We start from the raw sequence: 21921 nt of genomic DNA on the forward strand, positions 1-21921 counted from the left end.
TAAACTAGACTATATAGTTTAATATGTAGAATAGCAAGTATGTTAGCAATGTTGTTCCTGGCATCAAACTAATGATGTAACTACTGATAGGTCACATTTAGCCAAGTCTCCAGTATCCCCTGGCATGTTAAATTACTCTTCACTGGAGATGTTTTGTGGTGTGTTGCATAACTTGTTCATACTTCTGTAAAATCTTCCAGATGTATGATGACGTCTCCGCCCTTCCCATCCTCAGGACCTGGTGATGATGGATCAGCTCAAGGTCCTTGCAGTTGTAAAGCGCAGCTCGTTCGTCCAGCGTCACTTTGAGCTGGTTGATGCTCGCATCGACGAGCTGAGTTAAATTCTTACTGCACAGGGATCCTATATCTCCTCTCAGGTGTTGCAGAATATTGCGGAAAACGTGGAGGACACAGCAATTCTTCTCAAAAGCTGGGCATACGGGTATTTTCTGCACCATGGCTCTGACTGTGGAGTTAGCAATGAGCCAGTTCTCCATTGTGGGCATTACAGGGATACACATGTTCTGCAGGAGAGGAAGAGGAGAAAGACACGTTAATTATCTTCTGGTTTACATCTTTCCTGGTAGTGGCTTTGACTCTCTGGGCACATGCACACACCTATCTTTCACTTTGTATATTGGGGGATTTTGTTACTGTTCAATAACAATATTAACACCTACGTCTCTTTTATTGAGTAGCTCTTGCACACGATCTGTGGCATGCTTTCTATCACAGTAGCCTGTTTAGCTTTGTTTTCAGCTTACTGTATCTTTTTTCTTTGCCACATGGGCAAAATTTACTCACGCGAGAGATTTGCTTTGACCTGAGCCTGTTTCCATCTCTTTCAGCAGAGGTGGTTTTGATTTCAACAGTTAATTCAGTGGAAATGTTTACAGTGATTTTTATCGCTGTGCTCTTGGGAACACCTTCCCAGAAATTAAAATTTTGTCCAAAGGGTTGAGGCTTGTGGGTCCAACCTGCCTTTTACCATCGCCAGGGAAAGGATGCGCTGAGCAGGATTTCCTGCAGAAATGCTCCTGACTGCCCTAGACATTGGTCCAACTCTGTCCTGAAACAATGCACTCCAAATGCTTTCCTCCTTACATAGGATACAGAGAAGAAACTGGTTTAGACCCAAAGAGTTCTTTCTTGATAGTTTTTCTAGTGTTTTGTAAAACTCAAGATCTCCACAGGCATAGACACAGCGAATGCAAAGTGGTACACTTACGTAGTTTTTAAGCATGTCAGTTGCTTGCCTTTCTATCACCGCTGCTAAGATCTCTGTTCTGGTAGGAGAATACTCCATCCTCTGTCCTGGGGTAGTTTTGGTTTCTTCTGAAGTGGCCATTTGTGCCAGGGAGCCCAAAGGAACCAGTGAACACAAGAGGAAGATTGCGAACCTCTTGATCTCTGCATTCAAACGAAGGAGGAGAAGGGGTTAAAAAAAGAAAGATTATGATTAGTCTTGAGCCTCTCCATCACTTCTTCAAAGCTTCCTGGGTTTTCTGAAGTGCGTAGACCCAGAAGGGTTGAGCTCACAATGAACGTTAACCAGTGCGACCTTACAACGTGTAGCAAGGTTAAGTTACACCCACCTGCTCGGCGTTTCATGGCAGGGTTGGAGAGCAGCTGACTTGGCTGAGAGCTGGCTGGGTCGTGGTGCTCGAGCTGCTCCTTGCCTGGAGTGCTGTAGGCATTGACAGCCAGGCTGCACTTAAGTACCATGGAGTTTTGCGTCAGTGGCTCTTCCATGGTTTGGTATTTCTGCCGATGATAGTTTGGGGTTTTTTTATTTTTTTGAAAGATTATATCAAAAGATGGTTAGGATGTGTTGTCACTGATTGTCATCTTCAGTAGTTTCAGACTGACACAGATGATGTCCTGTATCATCTCTCTGACTTCAAGATGCTTGGCTTAGCCATCCTGTCTAAATCCTTGGGCTCTCCAAACAGTAGGATGTAGAACATCCTCTGTTCTACATCTCTGTTGGGCTCTGTGGGTTTGGTTGGGTTTTTTTTAATGTGGTTGGAGCGTGCAAGCACGTTATTGGTGCCCAAAGCCAGCAATCTTCTCCTGCATAGTCAGCATCGGTGTGGGCTAATACACAGAGTGGAAAAGCCATGAGGGCAGGCCAGACCTCCAGGTCAAAATATCTGCCCTTGTGCCAGGTGTCTGTAGGTCCCTGTCCTTCAGGAGTGACATCCCCATTTGCCCACACTTGCCCAGCTCCCCCCTTTCCAGCAACTAACTGCAAGAAATCATCATACCCTCCAAACCAGAGAAAACTCTCTCTGAGGATTTACAAGCATGAGCCTGCGATTGGAAGAGGACCTGGATTGCTACTGCCTGTTTGGGAAAGAATGGAGAAGAGAGGAAACCCCTACAGACGTACCTCTGTGAAGGGGCTGGTACCAGAGCTGTTCCCTGGGCTGAGAGGGGCTCGGTGTGGGAACAGACATCCCTGTTGTGCCATGCTACATCGGGTCCCACCAGGTGTAACTTCAGGCCTCGGTTCTTTGCTTGGAGCTGAGATAATGGAGATGCACAAACCAAAAGCGGTTCTGCTGTGTGCTGCGAGGGAGCCCCGGACAGCCGGGCGGAGGGATGCAGCCACCCCCCAGGGATGCACTTCTTCCTGCGCAACCCATGTTCTCAGGGGTTTAACTCAGAAAGAGAAGGGGATGTCATGGCCCACGTCACGAGGCAGCAGAGGATGAAGCAGGGTGCTGGGGAGGAGCCAGAATCAGAGGGTTCTGACTGACACTCTATTTTAATTTGAGATTTTTATTATTACTTGGAGAGGAAAAGGAGAGAGATGTTTCTTTGTGCAGGATGTTCTTTGGCAATGTCCCTACAAAGGCAGTGATGGGCACAGGTGGCTCCTCTCAGGTACACAGGTGATCTCGGAGGGTTCCTTGTTTGGAAGCACCAAAAAAATGCAGAGAGGGGCATCGAGTCACCATCGCACAGTGTATTACAAGCTGCATGGAAAGTCTGTGAGCTTGTGTGTGTAAAAGGGTGTTGGGCGCTCCCAGTTGCCTTCCAGCTGTCCCAGGTGGGCACAGTCAGAGAGGACAGACAAGGAATTACAGCTGGTCTTCCTTGGAGAGCAGGGAGCATCTTTTCACTCTTTACTGGTTACTCGTAACAGTGATAGAAACAAGACAAGCAGCATTCTTACAGCTTGCCTTTCCCATGAAAGGTGATTCAAGCCCTCATCGTGCTTTTTCAAAGACTTTTAGGACATTTGACTTTGTGTTCTCCTGCGCTGAGGATAGCAGTTTGCCTGGTTGCTCTACAGGATGTCACTGCCTCTCTGCATGTGCATGCTCTGCATGTCCTTTCCTATCTGTACAGAGCTGCGATAAGGTGCCGAGCTGATGAGGGAGCAGATTGGCACCAGAGCAGTCAACCTGAGTGGAAGGTCAACTTTCCACCACATAAACACCAGCTGCTGCAGAGCATCTGCAGTTCATTTGGTGAAGTTTTGCTTATACAGCTGGCTCTGTAGGCTCCCTCAAGTGGAATTTGTAGCTATTGCCTCAATGCCTGCTGCTGGAAAAACCAGAGACCTGAATCTGACCTGAGACACAGCAGTGGCTTTTGGTCCTGGGACTCATCTACTTTTTCCAAGTGTGGGACTGGTATTTTTAGCTTTTTATGTTTCCGATGGTCTGGCGCTGCTGTGGTGGCAGTGCCCTCTGCGTGAGCGATCGTGGTGTTTTTACAGCTAATTGAGAATCTGACTGCTTCCTCCCCGAAAGTTTGAGTGGATGTAGATAAGTGAAATGGCAAAGGCCATGCTCCAGGCAAGGCTAGGGCTGGAGCTGGATGGCAGTTCCCAGCCGCCGCAGCATCTCTGCTGCTCTTCGGGAACACCTTCGGCGCCTGGGTCTGCGGGACTTCCCCTGTGGCCTTGGGAGCTGGGTAGGGGGCTGGGGCTTTCACAGCCACAGGGGAGGGGCTAGGGGTTTGCAGGGCTGTCACTTCTCTCTCCCTCTCTCCAGAATGAATCTCGCTTCAATGCATGTGCAGCCTCCCGCAGAGGCCAGCTGGGGCTGAGGGCAGACTGCGCTGGGCAAGAGGAGACCGTCCCACTGGGCGAGGAGACCCCCGAGGCGCTGATGGAGATGCTGAGGGACCAGCACAGCCCCTGGGCCCTGCCACCAGGCTGCAGCCCTCAGGACCAGCAGCTGCGGGAAATGGCTGTGCTGACACCTGAGATTGTCCACGGTTCTAACATCTTCCAGGTTTTCAGGTCCCTGCGGATCGTTGACAAGGGAGTAAGTGCAGCTGCTGGGTCCCGTAAAGCTCTGTAAAACTCTGGGCCAGGAAGCCAGGTCCTCCTGCTGAGAGGGAATAGAACACTGTCCCCATCTCGGGGTCTTCCCAGACATCGCTGTGACAGCTGGGGTAGAACTGCTCCACCCCACAGTATGTGGTACTAATCATGTTACACGTATGTCACATGGATCAACACTATGTGTCCAGGTCACTTTGGGCAGGAGGTGGCTCAGGGACATGTTGGCCAAACCCATCTCTCTGCAGGTGGAGGAGGTTGATGAGGGTCTGTTGCAGCTGCAGCAGCTGGAGGAGCTCATCCTCAGTGCCAACCAGGTCAGCAGGATAACCTCGGCCAACCTGCCCCGGACGCTGAGGGTGGGTGAGCGGTGCTTTGCCATGGTGGGACAGGGAAGGAAGTCCCAGCTGGGAACACCACACCAGCCAAGCAGCTCAAGGGAGCACTGGAAACAGCTCATTGCAAATGGAATTTGTTGTTGCCTCTGTCCTGTGCCAGGTCCTGGAGCTCTGCTGCAACGCTGTGGCTGATCTGCAGGGCCTGTGTACTCAGCCGCCTCCAGACCTGCAGCACTTGGGGCTGGGATACAACAGCCTGCGGGGTCCTTCGCGGGACAAGTACCTCACCGCGGACTTCTGGTAATGCTGCTGGCTGGGCATGAGCTCCATAAGGGAGATGGGCAGGCATGAAACGATGACCTTAAGCCATCAAGGCGTCCAGAACTTGTAGCCCTTTAGCAGAGCTGTTTCTCTGCTCTGTGTCCAACACCCACATGGAGCTGTGGTGTTGGATTTCTGTTCACTGTCTTCTGTCTCATGCTTAGAGGGGGTCTTGGTCTGTAGCCAAGGTGTAAAATGGGGTGATCGCTGGGGAGCTGCCTTGACACCCTGCCCACCACAGTCCCCGTGTCCCTTTCCTTCTTCCATGCCTTTCCAAAGCCTCTGCTGGGAGTCTGCCCTGGGAAGAATCTGAAGCTTGGGCTGCATCACCGAGTGGTGCAGGGGGTGGGTAATGGATGCCAAAGGAAGGTGGGTTTGAGTTGTGGGGCACACCAGCCATGGACCATATGGCTCAGGAATTTGGAACTGTCCTTTTGGGACTAATTACCCAGTTTGACTCAGTTTGCACTGGGGAAACACAATTTCTGTTTCTTTTTTTGATGCAAGGCGATACCTCTGTCCACTGGTGGATGATGTTTACCTAACTGACCTCTTCTGGGTTCTGTCCTTAGGCCAAATCTGGTCTCCCTTGACCTGAGCTTTAACAGCTTCACAGATCTGCTGGAGCTGGTCTCCCAACTGTCCAGTCTCCAGAAGCTTCGCATCCTGATGCTCCAAGGGAACCCACTGGCTCTAATTCCCACCTACAGAGGCTTCCTCGTGGACAGCTTGCCCAAGCTCTCCATCCTTGATGACATCCACATAGGACCTGATGAGAGGCACCAGTTCCAGGGTTTGGCGAGACAGCCGGGTGAGCCTTTGCCTCTGAACCTCTCCATGCTGACCCTGGGATTTGGGAGGTGGTTTCATTGGGGTTCAGCTTCCTTCTTGCCTCTCCTCAAGCAGAGATTTCTCTCTCTGTGCCTGTTTACCCCCAGAGCAGGCAGGGAGCTGGGCAGATGACCTGCAGCAGCGTAATTAGAACCAAAGTAATTTTAGGCACACCCCAGTCCCAGCACTGCCTCGCCCCCATGGCCTGGCTGCCTTTGCTTTCTAGACTGTCTGGTTTCAGATGGTGCATTTCCCTCTTGAAAGGGGAACGTCTCCACAGGGGAAGATGCTCACACGCGTGCTGCGCTGTCGGCACGAAGCGGTGCCACCTCCGCAGTGTGGCACATCCCCGACTGCGACAGGGGCAGGAGCCGGGGGATACCCAGGGGTGGGAAGACCCTCTTGATGGCACCTATTCGATTCCGTGCTCTGGATGTGCTTTTCGGAGTCTAAAACGTTAACCAGGGAGGCAGAACGAGCAAGCCAGATGTTTGTGTGGCTTCGGAGTGACCCCGTGTGGCAGTGACCTGTCACGGCGGCAGGGAGGCATGGTGGGACACGGTTCTGGAGGCTTCCACTTGCTCTCTGCCTTCCTCCCTCTCCCTTGCAGCTTCATTGCAAGACTGTCTTCCTTTCAGAGCTGATGAGGAGTGAAGCACGCGTGGTTGTGGGCATTGGGGAGCTCAAGGGGCTCCCTGAACCCAGTGTTCATCAGCAGCTCGAGGTTGGCTCCCAGGTGCCGGTGATCACCTACAGCTACTGTGTGACTTACGAGTTTGCAGAGGGAGAGGAGATGGAGGATGGAAGCACTGAGGTTTGTGCTTGGCTGAGCTCCTGAAAGCCACAGGCAGTGGCCAGTCGCAGTAAGGGGGACCTCACCTCACCTCACCTCTGGGTTGCCATTTGCAGTGGGACCTGGTGCGGGTGGTACTGGGGACAGAATTCACACCTGTCCACATCTGGCAGGATAAGTCCCTGCTGCCTATGTTCCTTGTCCCTTTCAGGATCCCCAGCACTATATCACACATGGGGGAGCATTTACAGCCCTCCTCCTGTGCCAAACCCCTTCCCTCGCACTGGCACTCCTTACAGTGATGAGGATGGTTTGGGGAGCGGGATTTTGGTGGCAGCTCTGGCCCCTTGTCCTGCAGATAAAAACTGATGCACCCAGCCAAGAGATCCCTCTCTGTTCCAGGTATCAGAAATCCATCAGAGTCCCATGGTGGCCACCCTGGACGGGGACACAGGAGAAACAATGGGTCCTGCAGCCATAGAGGAGCCCACGGCCCACTCTGGTAATGAGGAATTGCAAACGAACCACACTGGTCATGTCCCAGGCACCCTTCGTCTCCTGGAGCAGGAGAGGTCTCTCCACAGAGCTCTTTTGTGTCCCTGCACAGCAAAGGTGTTTGTCACCCCTGGGAAGCCCTGGGCAGACACCATCGACTGCAGCTACAGGAAGGAGCACACTGCCAAGGACTTGGTGGGGCTGAAGTCCTACCTGGAGGCTGGAACGATCGTCTCAGTCGTGGAGGAGAAGGTGAGTGTGTGGCAGTGCGGGATGAAGGGTGACAGAGCTGCTGGGAGGCCTAGCAGTGGTATTGTGTTCTCTGTGGGAGGCAGCCCCGGGATGGCGGTGGCTCCAGGCACCTTGGGCACCACAGCCTCAGTAGCTCGAGCTCTCCTCTCTCCTGGCAGGTGCTCTCCTGGCCTGTCAGTGCTGATCCAGAAGGAAATACAGTCACAAATAGGAAGGCAGGACGGCAGCTGCAGAAAGACGATGCCAAGGTAGGGTGCTGGGAGAGTTCTATGTTGGGAAAACACTCGAGTTGCAAAAATACTGATGGGGGGGAAAAAGGGAACTCCTGGATCAGTTTGGTGTGTCAGAGAATTTTCCCTCTGTCCCAGACCTCTCACTAATGCCCCTCCTGGTATGGGGGAAAGGCAACTGCTGTTTTACTCACGTCTTGGTCTGCAAGGGGCTGGGATGGTGTCACATCCCACCAGGTGAGCAGACCAGGGGGATTCAGACTGGACTCCTTGCTCTCTAACCTCAGAGAGGAGTCTTGGTGTGGCTGGACCCAATCCTCCACTCAGACCTGTCTGTCCTGTCCCAGCAGATGGGGATGTGTAGAGGTCACCTTTCCTACCTGCCCCAGGGGCTGGTTAACCCTCTCTTAGCTAGTCTTATAACAACCACACCAGTGAGATGAGCTGCTCTGACCCTCTGTGTGGTGCGCAGGGGTGACAGCAGTTACCTGGGAGGTGCAAGCAAAGCACAACACCTAGAAGCCAGTATGGTTATAGAGCTTCCAAGCAAAGCCCCACCACACTCTAGAGTCGGAACGATGCATGGCAATGAGTAGAACTCATAATAAGGTAAAGAATAAGGGTAAAGGTTGAGAGAGAGAGAGAAAATAAGAAGCTATCGCCACCCTGGGGTCCTGTGTCCAGATCTGCATGAAGCTGCAGTCCTTGGATGGCAGGCATGTGCTTAATGTCCCGAATTTGCATCTTTGATGCTCCCTGGGCCCATCTTTCTGGGGACGCCAAGCATATCTCATGCAGACCGGGTGCTGAGCTGTAGAGTGTTCTGGAAACAAGTCAGTGGAGAATGAGGGTCCTGAGTGCTCATTTAATCCCCCCCAATTTGGGCTGATGGAGCCATGGACCCTGCTCAGCGGCCTCCCATGGGAAGAAGGCACTTTGCCTCTGCAGGGCACCGTGTGCCTGTCCCTCTTCCATGTCAGATAAGGGCAGGATCCCGTCTCTCTGGGTGGCTGCTGACCGCGGGGCTGCCCTTCCAGGGATGCTGCCCATCCAGGTAGTTTATAGGATGAGGAGCCAACCTGAGCACAATGCTCAGTTGATCAGAGCGGCTGCTTGGAGATCAAGGCTCCCCAGGCCTTCACAGCCTTTGGAGGACAGGAGCCGTAGTCCAACCCCCTGCTTGCAGGATCGAACCCCTTGTGAGGTGAGAGACAGTCCCCCAAATTGTTACCCGGCTGCTGCAGGTCCTGTTATCTCACCAGACAGATTGTTTGAGACAAACCACTTGTTCCACTTCCCACAAAATGGTATTTGGAGCAATACAGATGTTGCTGCCTGATAAAGTGACCCCAACCCTCTGCTGAGCCCCATCAGGGTCCTGCACCCAGGGACAAACAGAAGAAGAAGGAGAAGAAGAAGGAGAAGGAGAAGCCATGTGAACTCCGCAGCGACCCTCCTGTTCGAAGGACCCTGGGTACTGTGAGGGTAACCCTGGACACCCTGCTGTCCACTGACCTGCTGGCAACTGTGTGTGACTTTGGGACCCTGATCACCGAGCAGCCACTGCAGCCACCGAGTCTGGAGAATGTGATGACCGTGTCCCAGCTGAGGGCTGGGGTTCAACAGGTCCTGCCCTGCAGCTGGCCCATACATCCCCCCTGTCCATCCCTCAGTTCTCCTCTCCTTAAAATGGGGCTGAAACAACCCTGCCTATGCACCAGCCATCACTGCTGGCATCATTATTTAATGTTAATATTAGCAGTAAACACTTATTGCTATTTTTAATGGGCTTCGGAAAATTGATGAGTTTATTTTTCCGTTTGAGAACATGAAAGCAACCACTTGTGCTTCCTCTGGTGTGCTCTGGGCTGCTGAATTATGGTGAGGTACTACTGCCTGGCTGGGGTAAACCACAGCCTGCTTTCAGCATAGCTGTACCGACTCCTTTTATTTCCCAGATCTCCTCTCTGAGCAGCCCCTCTGCCATGCTCTTGCTTCCCCTCACCCCTTCCCTTTGCCCTCTAAACCCAGGTGGTGATGGCCATCACGGGACGGAGTGTGGGCAGCGAGTTTCAGCACAGCCCAGTGATGGAAACTTCTTTCTCTCTGCAGGACAGGAAAAAAAGCAAAGGCAAGAGCCAGAAAGCAAAAACAGAACAAGAAAGTCAGGCCAGGCAGAAAATCACAGCGTCTCCTAAAGGTAAGAAACGAGCTGCTGTGCAGGGATGGCCTGTGCCAGAGCGATTGCCAGTGGCCTGGCCCGGGGGGGGCAGCCGCAGGTCCCGGTCACCGTGCCAGCTCTGCTGAGCAGGCGCTTACTCACATCCTGAGCTCCAGGGTGTGAATACAGCCACCGGCGCTGCGGGCTGAGCGGTTTGACACATGCCTGGACACCTTGTCTGGGCGGTGTCTGAGCAGGCGTGAGGGTGGGCTGCCAGCTGTCCTGGGAGTGACAGGCACCTATGGGCTCTGCGTGGTGGGGAGAAGGGCAAAGCAGATTTTTTTGGGGAGAGGTGTGCTGCCTGCTGTGTCAGCTGCCAAACGTGGCTGGCAGTGTGAGCCATGCAGGCAGTGGGGGGAGTGTCTGGGAGGCATCAGAAGGTCCTCATCCATTTCCACCTCTCAAAGCCCTTTGCAGAGGGGATTATTGTTCCTTCTGGTTTGGAGGTGGGATGTAGAGAGTCACAGGTGCCCCACCCAGCCCATGGCAGGGCCAGGAACAATGTCCAGCCTGCTGTCCCCCATGAAGAGATCACTCCAAGCCCTGATGGGTGCCCCTTTCCCCACCCCAGTGCAGAGCTCACAGTCTGCTCAGCCTGCAGCATTGCTTAACCACTGGAGACAAACCTCACCCTGCCTCTTGCAGGTTATTTTCCCAGAAATTTTGTTTTGACTACAAAAACTAGCAGTGCCAGCACATTGGAGGGGTAATGCAAGAGCAGGAGGAAGTGGGGGAGGGAAGGCCACTCTGAAAAGCCGCTCGTGGGTCAAGGACAACATGGAGCAGGCCAGACCTCCCCAGCGCTGCTCAGAGCTAGCAAAGGGGCCTCATGTCCCATGCTGGCATCAGATTTAGTTGCTAGTTTACAAGTGTAATTGACCCTCTTCCCAAGAGCTCCAGGGTATTTTTTCTGTGCTGTGTCACCCACGGCGAGGTCCCGTCTTTGGGAAGGATCTTACAGCCCTGTGGTCCCAGGCCGTGTCTGCACTTGAGAGAGCCTGACAGCCTTTCCATCAACCTCAAAAGAAGAAAAAAACCTCCTTGAATTACTGTTCTCCACCAGAAGATCGCCCTTGCAATGTATGCTCAGGCTGCTGCTGAATCAGGGAGCTGCTGTCAAACAACTGAGGCTCAGCAGTGGTGTTTTTCACTTCTTTCCTCCGTAGCACGTGTGCGAGGTCTTCCCTTCAGCCTGAGTGAGACTGAGCCCTTTCTGTGAGGCTTGTGGAACCCCAGGTGGTGTTGAGTGCACAGAAACCTCCTCACAGGTCCAGGAAACCCAGAGAGATTAGAGACTTGTGCTTAATTTGGTGTCCCCTTATGCCTGTGCAGGTGGGGGCTGGCTGGCCACCTCCCCAGGCTGCTGCGGTCAAAGATACCGAGTGTGTATATCAAAGAGATAGTGACAAAAAATCAGCTGCACCCCGCTCCCCTGCAGCTTGCTACACCCAGTGCCAGCAGTGTCTCATGGCTGTGTGTGCCACTGTGACTCACAAGCACCCCGATTGCAGACATGGCCCCTGAAGAGGGGACACGTGGGCTGCACAAACACTGCTGCACGCAATGTCTGCGAGCCCTGGCTGCTCTGTGAGTCAGCAAACTGACCCGTGGTCACAGAATCATGGAATCACAGGGGTTGGAAGGGACCCAGAGCCTGTTGAGTCCAACCCCCTGACAAAGCAGGTAACCTTGGACAGGTCGCACAGGTTGGCGTCCAGACAGGTCTTGAATATCTCCAGGGGAGACTCCACACCCCCCTGGGCAGCCTGTCCCAGGGCTCTGTCACCCTCACTGTGAAAAATCTCTTCACAAGTCATTTGCCACTTGCTCATCACCCAGGTACCACGCACTGATTTGGGGCTGCAGCGGTGGCCATGCTCTGAGACACCAGGGATGGCTCCCAGCCCTCACTCCGCTGCAGCCCTACATCCAGCGAGGCTGCGCAGCGACCCGCGCGCTCACAGCCGGGAGCTGAGGCTGATTTGCATCCCTCAGTCAGTAAAATGCACACAAATAATAAGTCCTCTCAGAGGAATTGGGATCCCTTCCAGACAGCTCAAAGAGGGAAGGCAGCAAGCTTTGTCTTGAGCAAACAATTTGCCCAGACATTGAAGGATGTCTTCTGAAGTAGTCTCACGTAGGTCTCATTCTACCCCACACTTGATTTTCCAGGATCCCTGGAATGATTTATTTCTGCATGTTTCTTTTTTCCTACCAATTTATAGGGGAATTTACCCCCAAAAAATCAAAATTGCCCCCAGGTCATTTGCCTGCTTAAAGATGCTTTTTGGGCTTCTTACCTAAAGTCATACTCAAATAGATTTTTCCCTCAGGGCACCACTGCCTTTAAGGTGGTTTATTCTGCATAGACAGTGACAGATTCCTTTATTTCCACAGAAAAAAGAAGTAACAAAGACTCTGCTGAACTGGAGGAGGGTGAAGGGCTCCAGCCAGTGCCACTGACAGTTCACTTCCAGATGCAGCTTCTTTGGTGGCCCTTGGCAGCTGGTACCCAGAGCCAGGAGAGCGTGGCCATAGCCATGAGGAACAGTCAGTGAGTGATGTGTCTGTAGGAAAAAGAGTGAGTGGGAAATAAAACCCGCAGGGACATGGATCCTGGTTTAGCTGAATCGCCAGAGTTGGGAAGATGACACCGGGCTTGTGGATGCCTGGGGCTGCTGCTGAGCTTCCGCAGGGGCTGCAGCATGGGGTGCTGGGGCATGCAGTGAGCGGGGTGTGGGGTGCGGGTGCAATGAGTGGGGTGCTGGTTAGGATGTGCAATGAGCAGGGCGTGGGGTAGGGGTGCAATGCGCATGGGGCAGGTTGGGGTGTGCAGTGAGCAGGGTGCAGTGCCGCCTGAGCACGCTGTCCCGGGTGCGCAGTACCCGGTGCCCTCCCCCGCGGGCGGGCCGGGGCGGGGCCGGGCTGGGCTGCTCGGGCGGTGCGGAGTGGTGCGTGGCGGCGGCTCCTGGTAAGTCTCGGCGGTGGCGGTGCCTGTGCTGGACCGGGATGGGTAGGGAGGGGGGCGGGGGTCGTATGGAGCTGTGGTGGGAGCACCGGAGCGTGCGCCCCGGGGCGGGCGGGCTCTCCCCGGGCCGGGGTCAGAGCAGCTCCCCGCAGGCTCCCCCTGAGCCCTCCCGGGGGCGAGCGGCCGCCGCGCCCAGCACAGAGCTCCCGTTCTCGCTGGCGGCACCTGGCCGTGGTGGTGAGACCGAGGAAACAAGGGCGAGGGGAAACGCCGAGCCCTGTCCTGGCGCTTCCCCAGGTGGGGTCTGTCCCTGCGTGAGTGGTGGTGTGTAGGTCCAAGGTCCTAAACGGATTGTCCTCTGACTGCACAGGGCCCAGATCCTGCACCGGAGGTTGCCATGTATCCCAGGACTAAAAGCCTCGCTCTTTATGCCTTGTCAGTCACGCTGCTGGCATGTGTTTTTTATGTGAAGAAGGAGGCAAAGTTGGCAGTTTCATCAGAGGACCAGGAAGTGGATGTAGTGAATCCCAGACCTAAGTCTTTGGTTCTGGACAGTGTTGAACCCAGCAAGTGTTTGCCAGACTTGACCCGTGCCAATTCTTCTCTCGCCCTCCCGGAGCTTCACCGCGTCTTCTTAACGTACAAGCACTGCCGGAACTTCTCGGTCCTGCTGAAGCCTCCCAGGTGCAGCAAAGAGACGTTCCTCTTGCTGGTGGTCAAGTCTTCCCCCATCAACATAGACCGGCGGGTGGCAATCAGGAACACATGGGGGAAGGAGGTCTCCATCGGTGGCAAGCGCATCAAGCTGGTATTCCTTTTAGGGCGCTCAGAGGCCAAAGCTCAGGTGCAGCCCCTTCACCAGCTGCTGGCTTATGAGAGCCAGGAGTTTGGTGACATCTTGCAGTGGGATTTCATTGACAACTTCTTCAACTTGACCCTCAAGGAGCTACATTTCCTTCGCTGGTTCATGGAGGACTGCCTGCATGCCAGGTTTGTGCTGAAGGGCGATGATGATGTCTTTGTCAACACTTACAACATTGTTGAGTTCCTCAAAGAACAGGACTCTGAACAGCTTCTCTTTGTTGGGGATGTGATTGCCAATGCCCGGCCCATCAGGAACACCAAGGTCAAGTACTTTATTCCAGAGTCGATGTACGGAGCCCCCTTCTATCCCCTCTATGCAGGTGGAGGGGGCTATGTGATGTCCAGAGAGACAGTGCGCCGCCTCCAGAGCGCCGCAGAGGACATGGAGCTCTTCCCCATAGATGATGTCTTTGTGGGAATGTGTCTGGCAAAGATTGCAGTGACCCCAAAGAACCATGCTGGCTTTAAGACTTTTGGGATCCAGAGACCTTTCAGTCCTTTTGACCCGTGCTTTTACAAAGAGCTGATGGTCGTGCACCAACTGAAGCCAACCGAGATGTGGATCATGTGGACGTTGGTAAAGGATGACAGCATTAGGTGTGCAGTGTCAGTAACACACAGCTACAGAAGGGAGTGGAAAAGGAGCTACTGACAAAACCAGCAGGATCGGGACTGGTGACAGATGCAGGGTACTTAAACTAAAAATCAGGATGTGGTAGAAATATGTCCTCTACTAACAGTCTGGACTTGAACCACAGGGGCTTGGCTTGTCTCACAGTAAGTCTTTTTCTGTCGTTGCAGACGCAATGTCACAGGGTGGGGATTGGGCTGGTAGCTGGGCTCCGTGAGACATGGCACAGGCGACTTGTCTGGGTTCCTCCCAGCCAGCCCAGAGCTAGAGGAAGTCACAACTGCCACCTCAGAGAGTTGAGGTCCCATCTGCTCTGGAGGCTTTGCAGCACCAAGGCTGGTGGTGTCTGACCACTGGCTGAATTCACTCATGTAGGAAGCTGATGCTGAGTAATGGGTGTCAGAGAACTTGAAATTTCTTAAAAGGATGGGAAAAAAGGGCAGTTTGTGCTGCTGGGTTCTCCTGCTGTCCCAGACCACCAATCCCACAAGTTCTACTGGACAGTGGGAGAAAAGGAGCAGAGTGGATGTGGAGGGAAGACTCAATGCTGCCTTAACACTGTGCAATGATCCAAGCACTGGGCTCTGACTCCAGCCCTTTGGGGTTTACAGAAGTTTATTACAGGTTTACTTGCACTGGAACCTTTTGCACACACACTTTCTGGTTGGGTTGGAGAGGAGCACCGTGTCTTGAATAATCACAGTGGTAGTTGTGGTTTTTCATGTTGCGTGGGAGGTAGTTGAATTATTTTTAACATTTTTTTGTTGTTTTTGTAACATTGGGTATAAATAAAGAACAGTTTACATGAGTTTTCTTCCTTGAGAGTATTCTTGAGTCTCTCAGAAGCTGAGTGAACTAAAAGGAAGAGAAGCTGAAGTCTGGTGCTGGGTGTTTGCATGGAGGAGTCACTGATGTTGAGGGTTATAAGGTTATGTGGGAATGGAAACCTGCCACTCCCTTTGCTATGAGCAACTTTGCCCCATCCGGACAAGATGTATTGATACAGAAGCAATTAATCTGTGAGTGCACTGGTGCTCTTCTTGAGAGAAGAGCAAATTAGGAAATTAAGAGTTGGTGATGCTTTTCTGAAGCTTCTGAGCTTTGCTGCTGGATCAGAAGCTGCTGTATGCAAGCAGAAAGCAGCCCAGCTTTAGAAAAAGGTGGAGAGGAAGTGTGTGATTACAGAAATCAGAGTTATTTTCTTGTGCTGTTGTCATTGCGGTCTGGTGCCAGCTGCACAGCGCTCACCACCCACCAGAAGTGGGCTGGTGCTTTCAGAGAGGCTCTCAGGAGGTTCTTGCTTGTCCAAGGGACAAGGAGGCTGGGGACATCCTGAGCTCCTGAGGTGTGAGGACCTCTCAGGGCAGGTTGGCTCCTCTGCCTTCCACTTCCAGGGTGGGGGTGCAGCACTGTACCACCTCAGGCTGAAGGAGGGACTCTGCTGCTGCCTCTCACTGCAGGCCTAGTGGGGATTAATGAGACACAGGCTATGCATAGACCCAGGTATGTGAGCTTTGTTAGCAAGGCTGAGTGAGCAGCAGCAGTGCAACCTAGTTCCTGGGCACTACCACTTGGTCCAGAGCGGAGCCTGGACAGAGCAGGTACCCTGGCACCCTGAGAACTGCTGTGGCAGCATTTTTCTAATCCACTAGATGATTCCAAATGCAAAACTCACTAACATAACATAGAGCATGATGTCATATCTGTTGTGGGCCTAGGTGTATGGGTTCACCACCAATAATTAACTCCCACATTGTAATAAAGGTGTGTGACTCTTTTCCACTGCATTTTGGAGGTGATATGGAGCCAGTCATGCTCCTCACTCCCTTTCTGGAGTTGACTGAAGTGACTACCTGGTTCCTGTCACATCTGAAGGTCAGCTGTGTTAGGTACAGCTTGGTTCTTGGGAAGTCAGAGCAGGACATTGCAGAATTGGGGCAACATGGGAGCTGGGAGTGGGCTCTGGGAGGGGAAGAAAGAGTTGTTTTGCAGATTCCCATAGCACTGCTCATCTGCCTTAAGCTGTATCTCTGCCATGCAAGTGTCTGAGTAGTTACTGTGCCCTCCTGGAAGGAACACATGTACGTGCATTTGGGTCAGTGGTTTGACAGATGTTTTTTTAGCTGCAGCCTGTAACAAATTAGAGTGGTTGTGGTTAGAGGCTGACCTGAAGCTGCATTTAGCTCCTGAAGGTGTGGTTGTGCTACTGCTGCAAATCATAGCAGGTTTTTTCCCCTAATATTCCAGCCCTGTGAGCTTGAATTCCAGGCTCTGCTATTTCCCCTTGGCTACAGCTGCAGCCAGTGAGAAGCAGAGGTGGGTTGTTAATTCCTCCACTAATCTATAAAGCTGTGCAGCTGTGACTGCATTTGTTCAAAGGGCAGGCAAAAGGAGACAGGGGTAGAAAGGTTCATGCTACAGCTGAAAAAATTCCTCAAGCACAACTCAACTTAGTAACAGGAACCTCCCCACAGACATAGCACAGCAGATTCTAATTGGTGGTGAAAACTCCCCTATGATTAATGAGTATTTACTTACAAAACCTGATGAATCAGGATTACCTGACTGAAGTCAGCAGCGATGAAAGTTCTAGTGGATGCTCTTCTACAATGCAATCTCCCTCAAGCTTACATTGTCTATACAGTTAATAATGCAAATTTCACCTCAAGCTGTCAAGTTAGAAAATGAACACAGAGGAAAAGACACCCGTGGTTTTGAATTCTGCAGTGAAATGTCAGGCTTTCAAAGAGAATCAAGATTGTTTTCCTGAAACTTGTTCTGGAAAGCATTCAACTATGTAAGGCTCACTTTTACTTACTGCTTTGCAAAGTACAACACAGCAGTTGCCACTTCATTTATGACCACAATATCTTGAAAACCAAACCTCCCTTTGCTTCCTGTGGGAGAAAGAAGTATTGCAAAAGCAATGAAGTTGCTGTACTGAGCTGCAGAACTTCACCACAGAAAGTCTGGCTAATTCCAGAGAAAAGCTTTCAGCTCTACAGCAAATGTTTGCCCCAGCTGCCGTGGAGAGTAACTGTTACAAACCTTTACGCTCAGATAGAAAGCAGTACTTTGTCTCTCATCCACACAGGCACACTCAGGACAGGGTGTTTGCAGTGTTTAATAAAGGCATTTCCTGACAGACATCATCTACCTCACACATTAAAAATAATGACTCATAAATACACTTCTTTGGCTGATTTAGCCTCCGAGTTAGGAGAGCTGTCATAAACACATCAAATGAGCAGTAGGACCCTCCCAGCAGAGAGACAATTAACAGGCTATCCTTGATAGCAGCTTTCACATTTGCATAGTTAAACATTTAAATAATTGAATCCGTAATTATTACAAACATGGAAAGTTACAAACAAGATCAAGAACTTCCAGAGAGTTGGAAATGACTTGATTTGTAAAGCAATCCTACTTGGGGAGGGAGAAAACGGAATCATAGGCTTGTTTCAGTGTTTCCCATGATCCCACACTTAAAAGTTTGGGATCCTTCAGTTTGCAATCAACTCTCACCTATTCTATGGTGACAGTGAGGTTGTTTTTCAGTCCTCCCGAAGGTAAGGGTCCTCACCTGCCTCTGTATTCCCTAAAATATCCTGTGGCAAGGAAGATTCCTCTCCTTGAGCTTTTATGAGCTCTTCTGTTTGGGTTTCAGCTAACTTGGTCTCTGCTTTCTGGGACAGCTGTCGCACTTCTTGCACCTGTGACTTCACTAGCTGAATGTGGCTGCGAGCTGTCACCGAGGCTTGGTCTGCACCTGAGGAGTAATAATTTAAATACCTTGGGTTAGAGGAGCACTCAGCAAACCTCCAGCTAAGGAAACAACTGTCTGCAATTATCATCTGCAGTGGTAAGTGTTTTGATGGCTCCTGGGCTATAGCAATGCTAAATGCATTTGCCCCTTGTTTCCTTTAAACAATAATATGCCTATTTTGGAGGGCTTTTAGCCCCCATGCTTGAATTTTTCCCACCCAAGTGAATTACAGCCAGTGTCTGATCAGAGCAATCAGCTTGTGCTAGCAGGTTTGAGACTAAGCCCAGCTCAGCCCATTGTGTGCCAGGGACTTTCAGTCTTTGTCCTGTCCTGGCACCTACCAGCAGCAAGAATGTCTGTGGCACTGCTGAACTCAGAATCCCTTCTCCTCCCACACTCCTCCCATGCTCGTACAGATTCAGTGTCTTTCTTGTTGTCTTACAGAGTCAGGGTGTCCCTGCACATTCACTGATTTCCTCCCCTCCTCTGCTCCAGTAACTGCTGATTTACCAGGACTCAGATCTCAGAGCTATCAAGTCTCTATAACAGAGTTTTTGTGAAAACCATGTATACAAGGAGGAAAGACCCAACATTAATCTTTCCCGAGTGAAAGGCAAATACTCTCACTCCTTAATAAAAGTGACTCCAGCTAGAAAGACCTGCTGGAGCCCCAAGGTAGCATTATTTCTGTGGCTCCCAGAACTGGGTTTGAACATTCCAATTAGAAATACTCAATCATTTTTTTGGCCTGGTTGGTCCGGGTCTAAACCCCATGTGAAATTTCCAGGTCTAGTTCTCAGAACTTTTCTACCAGTCCTGTAGCCAGTAAAAGAATGGAAGTTCTCAGCACCTCCAAAACCCAGACACTATTTGTAAATTGCTGTGCTAACTGAATGTATGTCCTGTGTATCCTTCAACTCCATTCTCATTCCCTAAATTCTGCCTGAATGCTGGGGGAAAGAAATTCCCCATACGTCTGCTTGTGCTTACCTGACTGATAGGCAGCTTCTGCTGCCATCTCTGAAAGACGTAACGCTGTCATCCAGCTGGATTCCAGCCTGAGGTATTCCTGCTGTTTTGTTGTCATCTAGGAGTAAAGCAAAGTGTTACTTAACTCGACATAACAACATCTGAAGGCTCTTCCAAGCAGCGCCCTTGTGAAACGGTGAGCAAGCGAGTGGAGAACTTTCCAAGCAGAGCTGTAGGAGACAGGCTGCTGACTGAAGAGAGACGATTGCTTACATCAACTCTGGCTCCTATGACCACCTGCCAGACCGCATCCACCTCTTCTGAATTCATTTTCCCAAGGAGGTTTGCATATTGCTTGTAGAGAGACACCAGTGTATAAACTGCCTGCAAAGGAATCATTTCACACGGTTACGTGACAACCTGCACTCCTCTGATGACATCTCAGTGTTAGGTGGTGTTAATTAGCAGAATGGCTGAGCAGTCCAAAGGTGGCTTGTTCTCAAGTTCACTGCAGTTTTGGCAGCACTGACAGCATTTGGTGGCTGCCTACAGCAGTGCTGTGGATAGCCTCTCTTTATATGTAAGTATGTCAAGAAGATAAACTGAAATGCAAAAACTCTACTCAAACTGCCACTTATTTATGAAATTCAAACTGTATCTTGTGGTTTCAGACTTAAATATGGCTCATGCCATTCTGCTGATGAAACTCAAGTTCACGGCCCTTGAAACGGGCAGAGAAGGTGAACAAGATGCGAATGCAGGGCGCCCTATGCTACCCACTCAGTACACAGGCAAGCAGTAACTCTTTAGCTCAGTTCAGAGACATGGGTCATCTCAGCTTAAGTTCAAGCTCAAAGCAACAGTCTAACAAACTAAAAGTAAATTCTGTGCTTGGTGTCATAGAAGTGAGCTCTACCCCAGGGTTTTCTAGGGACCTGGCATCTTCAAACCTCCACACCTCTTTTACTAAAATTTATTAAAAAAACATCTGACGTATGATTTAACAGGTGCAGTTAGTGCCTAATAACTGAGTATTTACAATACTGACTTGCTAGCAAAACATGTAATCTCTCCACTTACCTTTGTATACTCTGTCAAGGCTTCAATCAGTGCGTATGTTGTTTGAGAGAGGAGTGTAGAAGTACTGTCTGTTACCAAGGAAACGGCTCTTTTAATCAAGGCATCGTTACTAAGAGATGCTGAGTTCTGTTTCTGAAAGACAAGAAATTTGCATGATCTTTACACCGACTGGTAAGGAAAAGCACCTCCATTAACCCCAGGGTTGTCTGGCCTAATTCTCACTGCTGTTTTGCCTTTGTAAAGCAGGGCAACTGTTTTTTGCATGGTGTTACTGAAGGTAGAGGTTGTCTTTCTTATTTATCCTCTTTAATAACTACATGGATTAAGAAGGAAAACAATTCTGAGGGTAAGTACTGGCTTGTACAATGCTAAGTGAGTAGTTTTGAGCATTCAACTGTTTCTAAGAGTGGGAGCTGTACGTATCCTGCTCCTGCTACGTTACCTCTGCGACAGGCACCGCACACAAGCTCACTCCCAGCCCCACGCCCACCATTTGGTGCCATCGTCCATTCACGCTCACGAGGCAGCGTCTCCTAATACTGCCCAGAACAGGGAAGCTTTGCCTGGAAACACAGAAAACAAAGTTAAGCACAAGAAATAACCACTGTATAGTGGGGAAATGGGTATCAAAGAGGAGAAGAACACCGAGAAGCTGTTCTAGGTGGCCTAGTCTCTAGGGAGCTTCTGCAATGCAACTGTGTAACAGTGAAGGGGTACATCTGTTTTAAGTTCTGATGCATTACATTATTGCAAGTGCAAGAAAAGGAGACAAGCACAGTGACTAGGGTGTTATTAATCCCTGGACACAAGAAAAAGTATCTTTTCTGGTACAAACACATAAAAAGCACGCTTAAAAGTGGTATTAGGCACGTGCAGGTGAGGAACGTGACTGGCAATTGCTCGGCAATCCAGTGATGCTTCAGGCCAGTGTCTGTGTGTCTGCGGGGTCGGGGCCTGTCGCTAAAACAACATTATCACCGAGCCTTTTTTTCCTTTAATGTACAGCGATTTCCTGAGCAGAACGGGCCGGTTTTCCCTCCCTCGGCGCTGCGCGCTCCTGAAGCGCAGCCCAGCAGTGCCTGGAACCGCCCGGGTACCACGGCTCCTACTGCCTGCGCCCTGCCAGCTCTGCCGGGGCAGCAGTCGGGGACGGGCCGCTGCCGGTGAGACTACACGCGGGGGCGGCGGTAGGGACCCGACCCGGGAGGCTGCCTTCAGCCCCGTAAACCGCCGCCTGGGCGTTACCGCAGGCGGGCGCGGCTCCCTTCGAACGCCCCCGGCCCCCCGCGGTACCTGAAGAGGGAGCGGCAGACCCGTAGCCACCGGCTGCCCGCGGCCATCTTGGAATTGGGCGGTGGGGAAGTGACGTCAGCGCGTACCGGTGCTGGGGGCGGGGCCGAGCGGGCGAGGGGGTTTCCCCGGGGGTGGCGCATGCGCAGAGTGCGGCACGTGGGGCGGGTGGTGGGTCTTGCGCGTGGCCGTTGGCTGAGGGCGGGAGCGGCGCGCGCGGGGGGCTGTGGAAGCGGCCGGGGCGTGAGGCGATGGCGTGAGGCGGCCTCTCCGCCAGCGGGGCGAGCTGCTCCCGCCGCCTCGGGCTGCGCCAGCGGCTGTGCTGCCCTTTAGGTAATGGCACCTGCCCGAGGTGCGGGCCTTTGAGACAGAAAGGGTGCTGGGAGTTCTCGGCTTGGCCGCACATGGCCGGTTCCTCGGTGTTGCTCTGCTCGCGGGCACCTGACGCAGGGAGCAGCCCTCAGCTGTGTCACATCAGCTGCGGGAGTGCTGCCGGAGATCACACTGACTGACTGGTGCAGGGTCCTACCCCCACCCTTCCCCCCACCCCGGTTTCATTAATCTTTTCCA

The 21921-nt window shown here is 51.8% G+C and overlaps 3 protein-coding genes across 3 annotated transcripts; 2 read left to right on the forward strand and 1 right to left on the reverse strand.

The window, feature by feature from the left end:
- Positions 1-3833: 3833 nt before the first annotated feature.
- LRRC43 (leucine rich repeat containing 43) lies at positions 3834-12341 on the forward strand (the record flags this gene model as incomplete). Its single annotated transcript, XM_084272048.1, has 12 exons — positions 3834-3929; positions 4010-4285; positions 4551-4661; positions 4801-4940; positions 5534-5772; positions 6431-6606; positions 6988-7087; positions 7193-7332; positions 7491-7580; positions 8937-9149; positions 9675-9762; positions 12181-12341. 12 exons carry the CDS (start codon positions 3834-3836, stop codon positions 12339-12341), a joined length of 1830 nt encoding a protein of 609 aa, XP_084128174.1.
- An 807-nt stretch (positions 12342-13148) lies between these two features.
- B3GNT4 (UDP-GlcNAc:betaGal beta-1,3-N-acetylglucosaminyltransferase 4) lies at positions 13149-14282 on the forward strand (the record flags this gene model as incomplete). The annotated part of the gene is made up of 1 exon (XM_084271914.1): positions 13149-14282. One exon carries the CDS (start codon positions 13149-13151, stop codon positions 14265-14267), a length of 1119 nt encoding a protein of 372 aa, XP_084128040.1. The 3' UTR covers positions 14268-14282.
- Positions 14283-17351: 3069 nt separating this feature from the next.
- Positions 17352-21401, reverse strand: DIABLO (diablo IAP-binding mitochondrial protein; the record flags this gene model as incomplete). Its single annotated transcript, XM_084272202.1, has 6 exons — positions 17352-18015; positions 19003-19099; positions 19255-19365; positions 20062-20193; positions 20504-20624; positions 21355-21401. 6 exons carry the CDS (start codon positions 21399-21401, stop codon positions 17801-17803), a joined length of 723 nt encoding a protein of 240 aa, XP_084128328.1. The 3' UTR covers positions 17352-17800.
- Between the last annotated feature and the right edge of the window lie 520 nt (positions 21402-21921).

Source organism: Gallinula chloropus (assembly GCF_964237585.1).
Source record: "Gallinula chloropus genome assembly, chromosome: 17".
Taxonomy (NCBI): Eukaryota; Metazoa; Chordata; class Aves; order Gruiformes; family Rallidae; genus Gallinula; species Gallinula chloropus.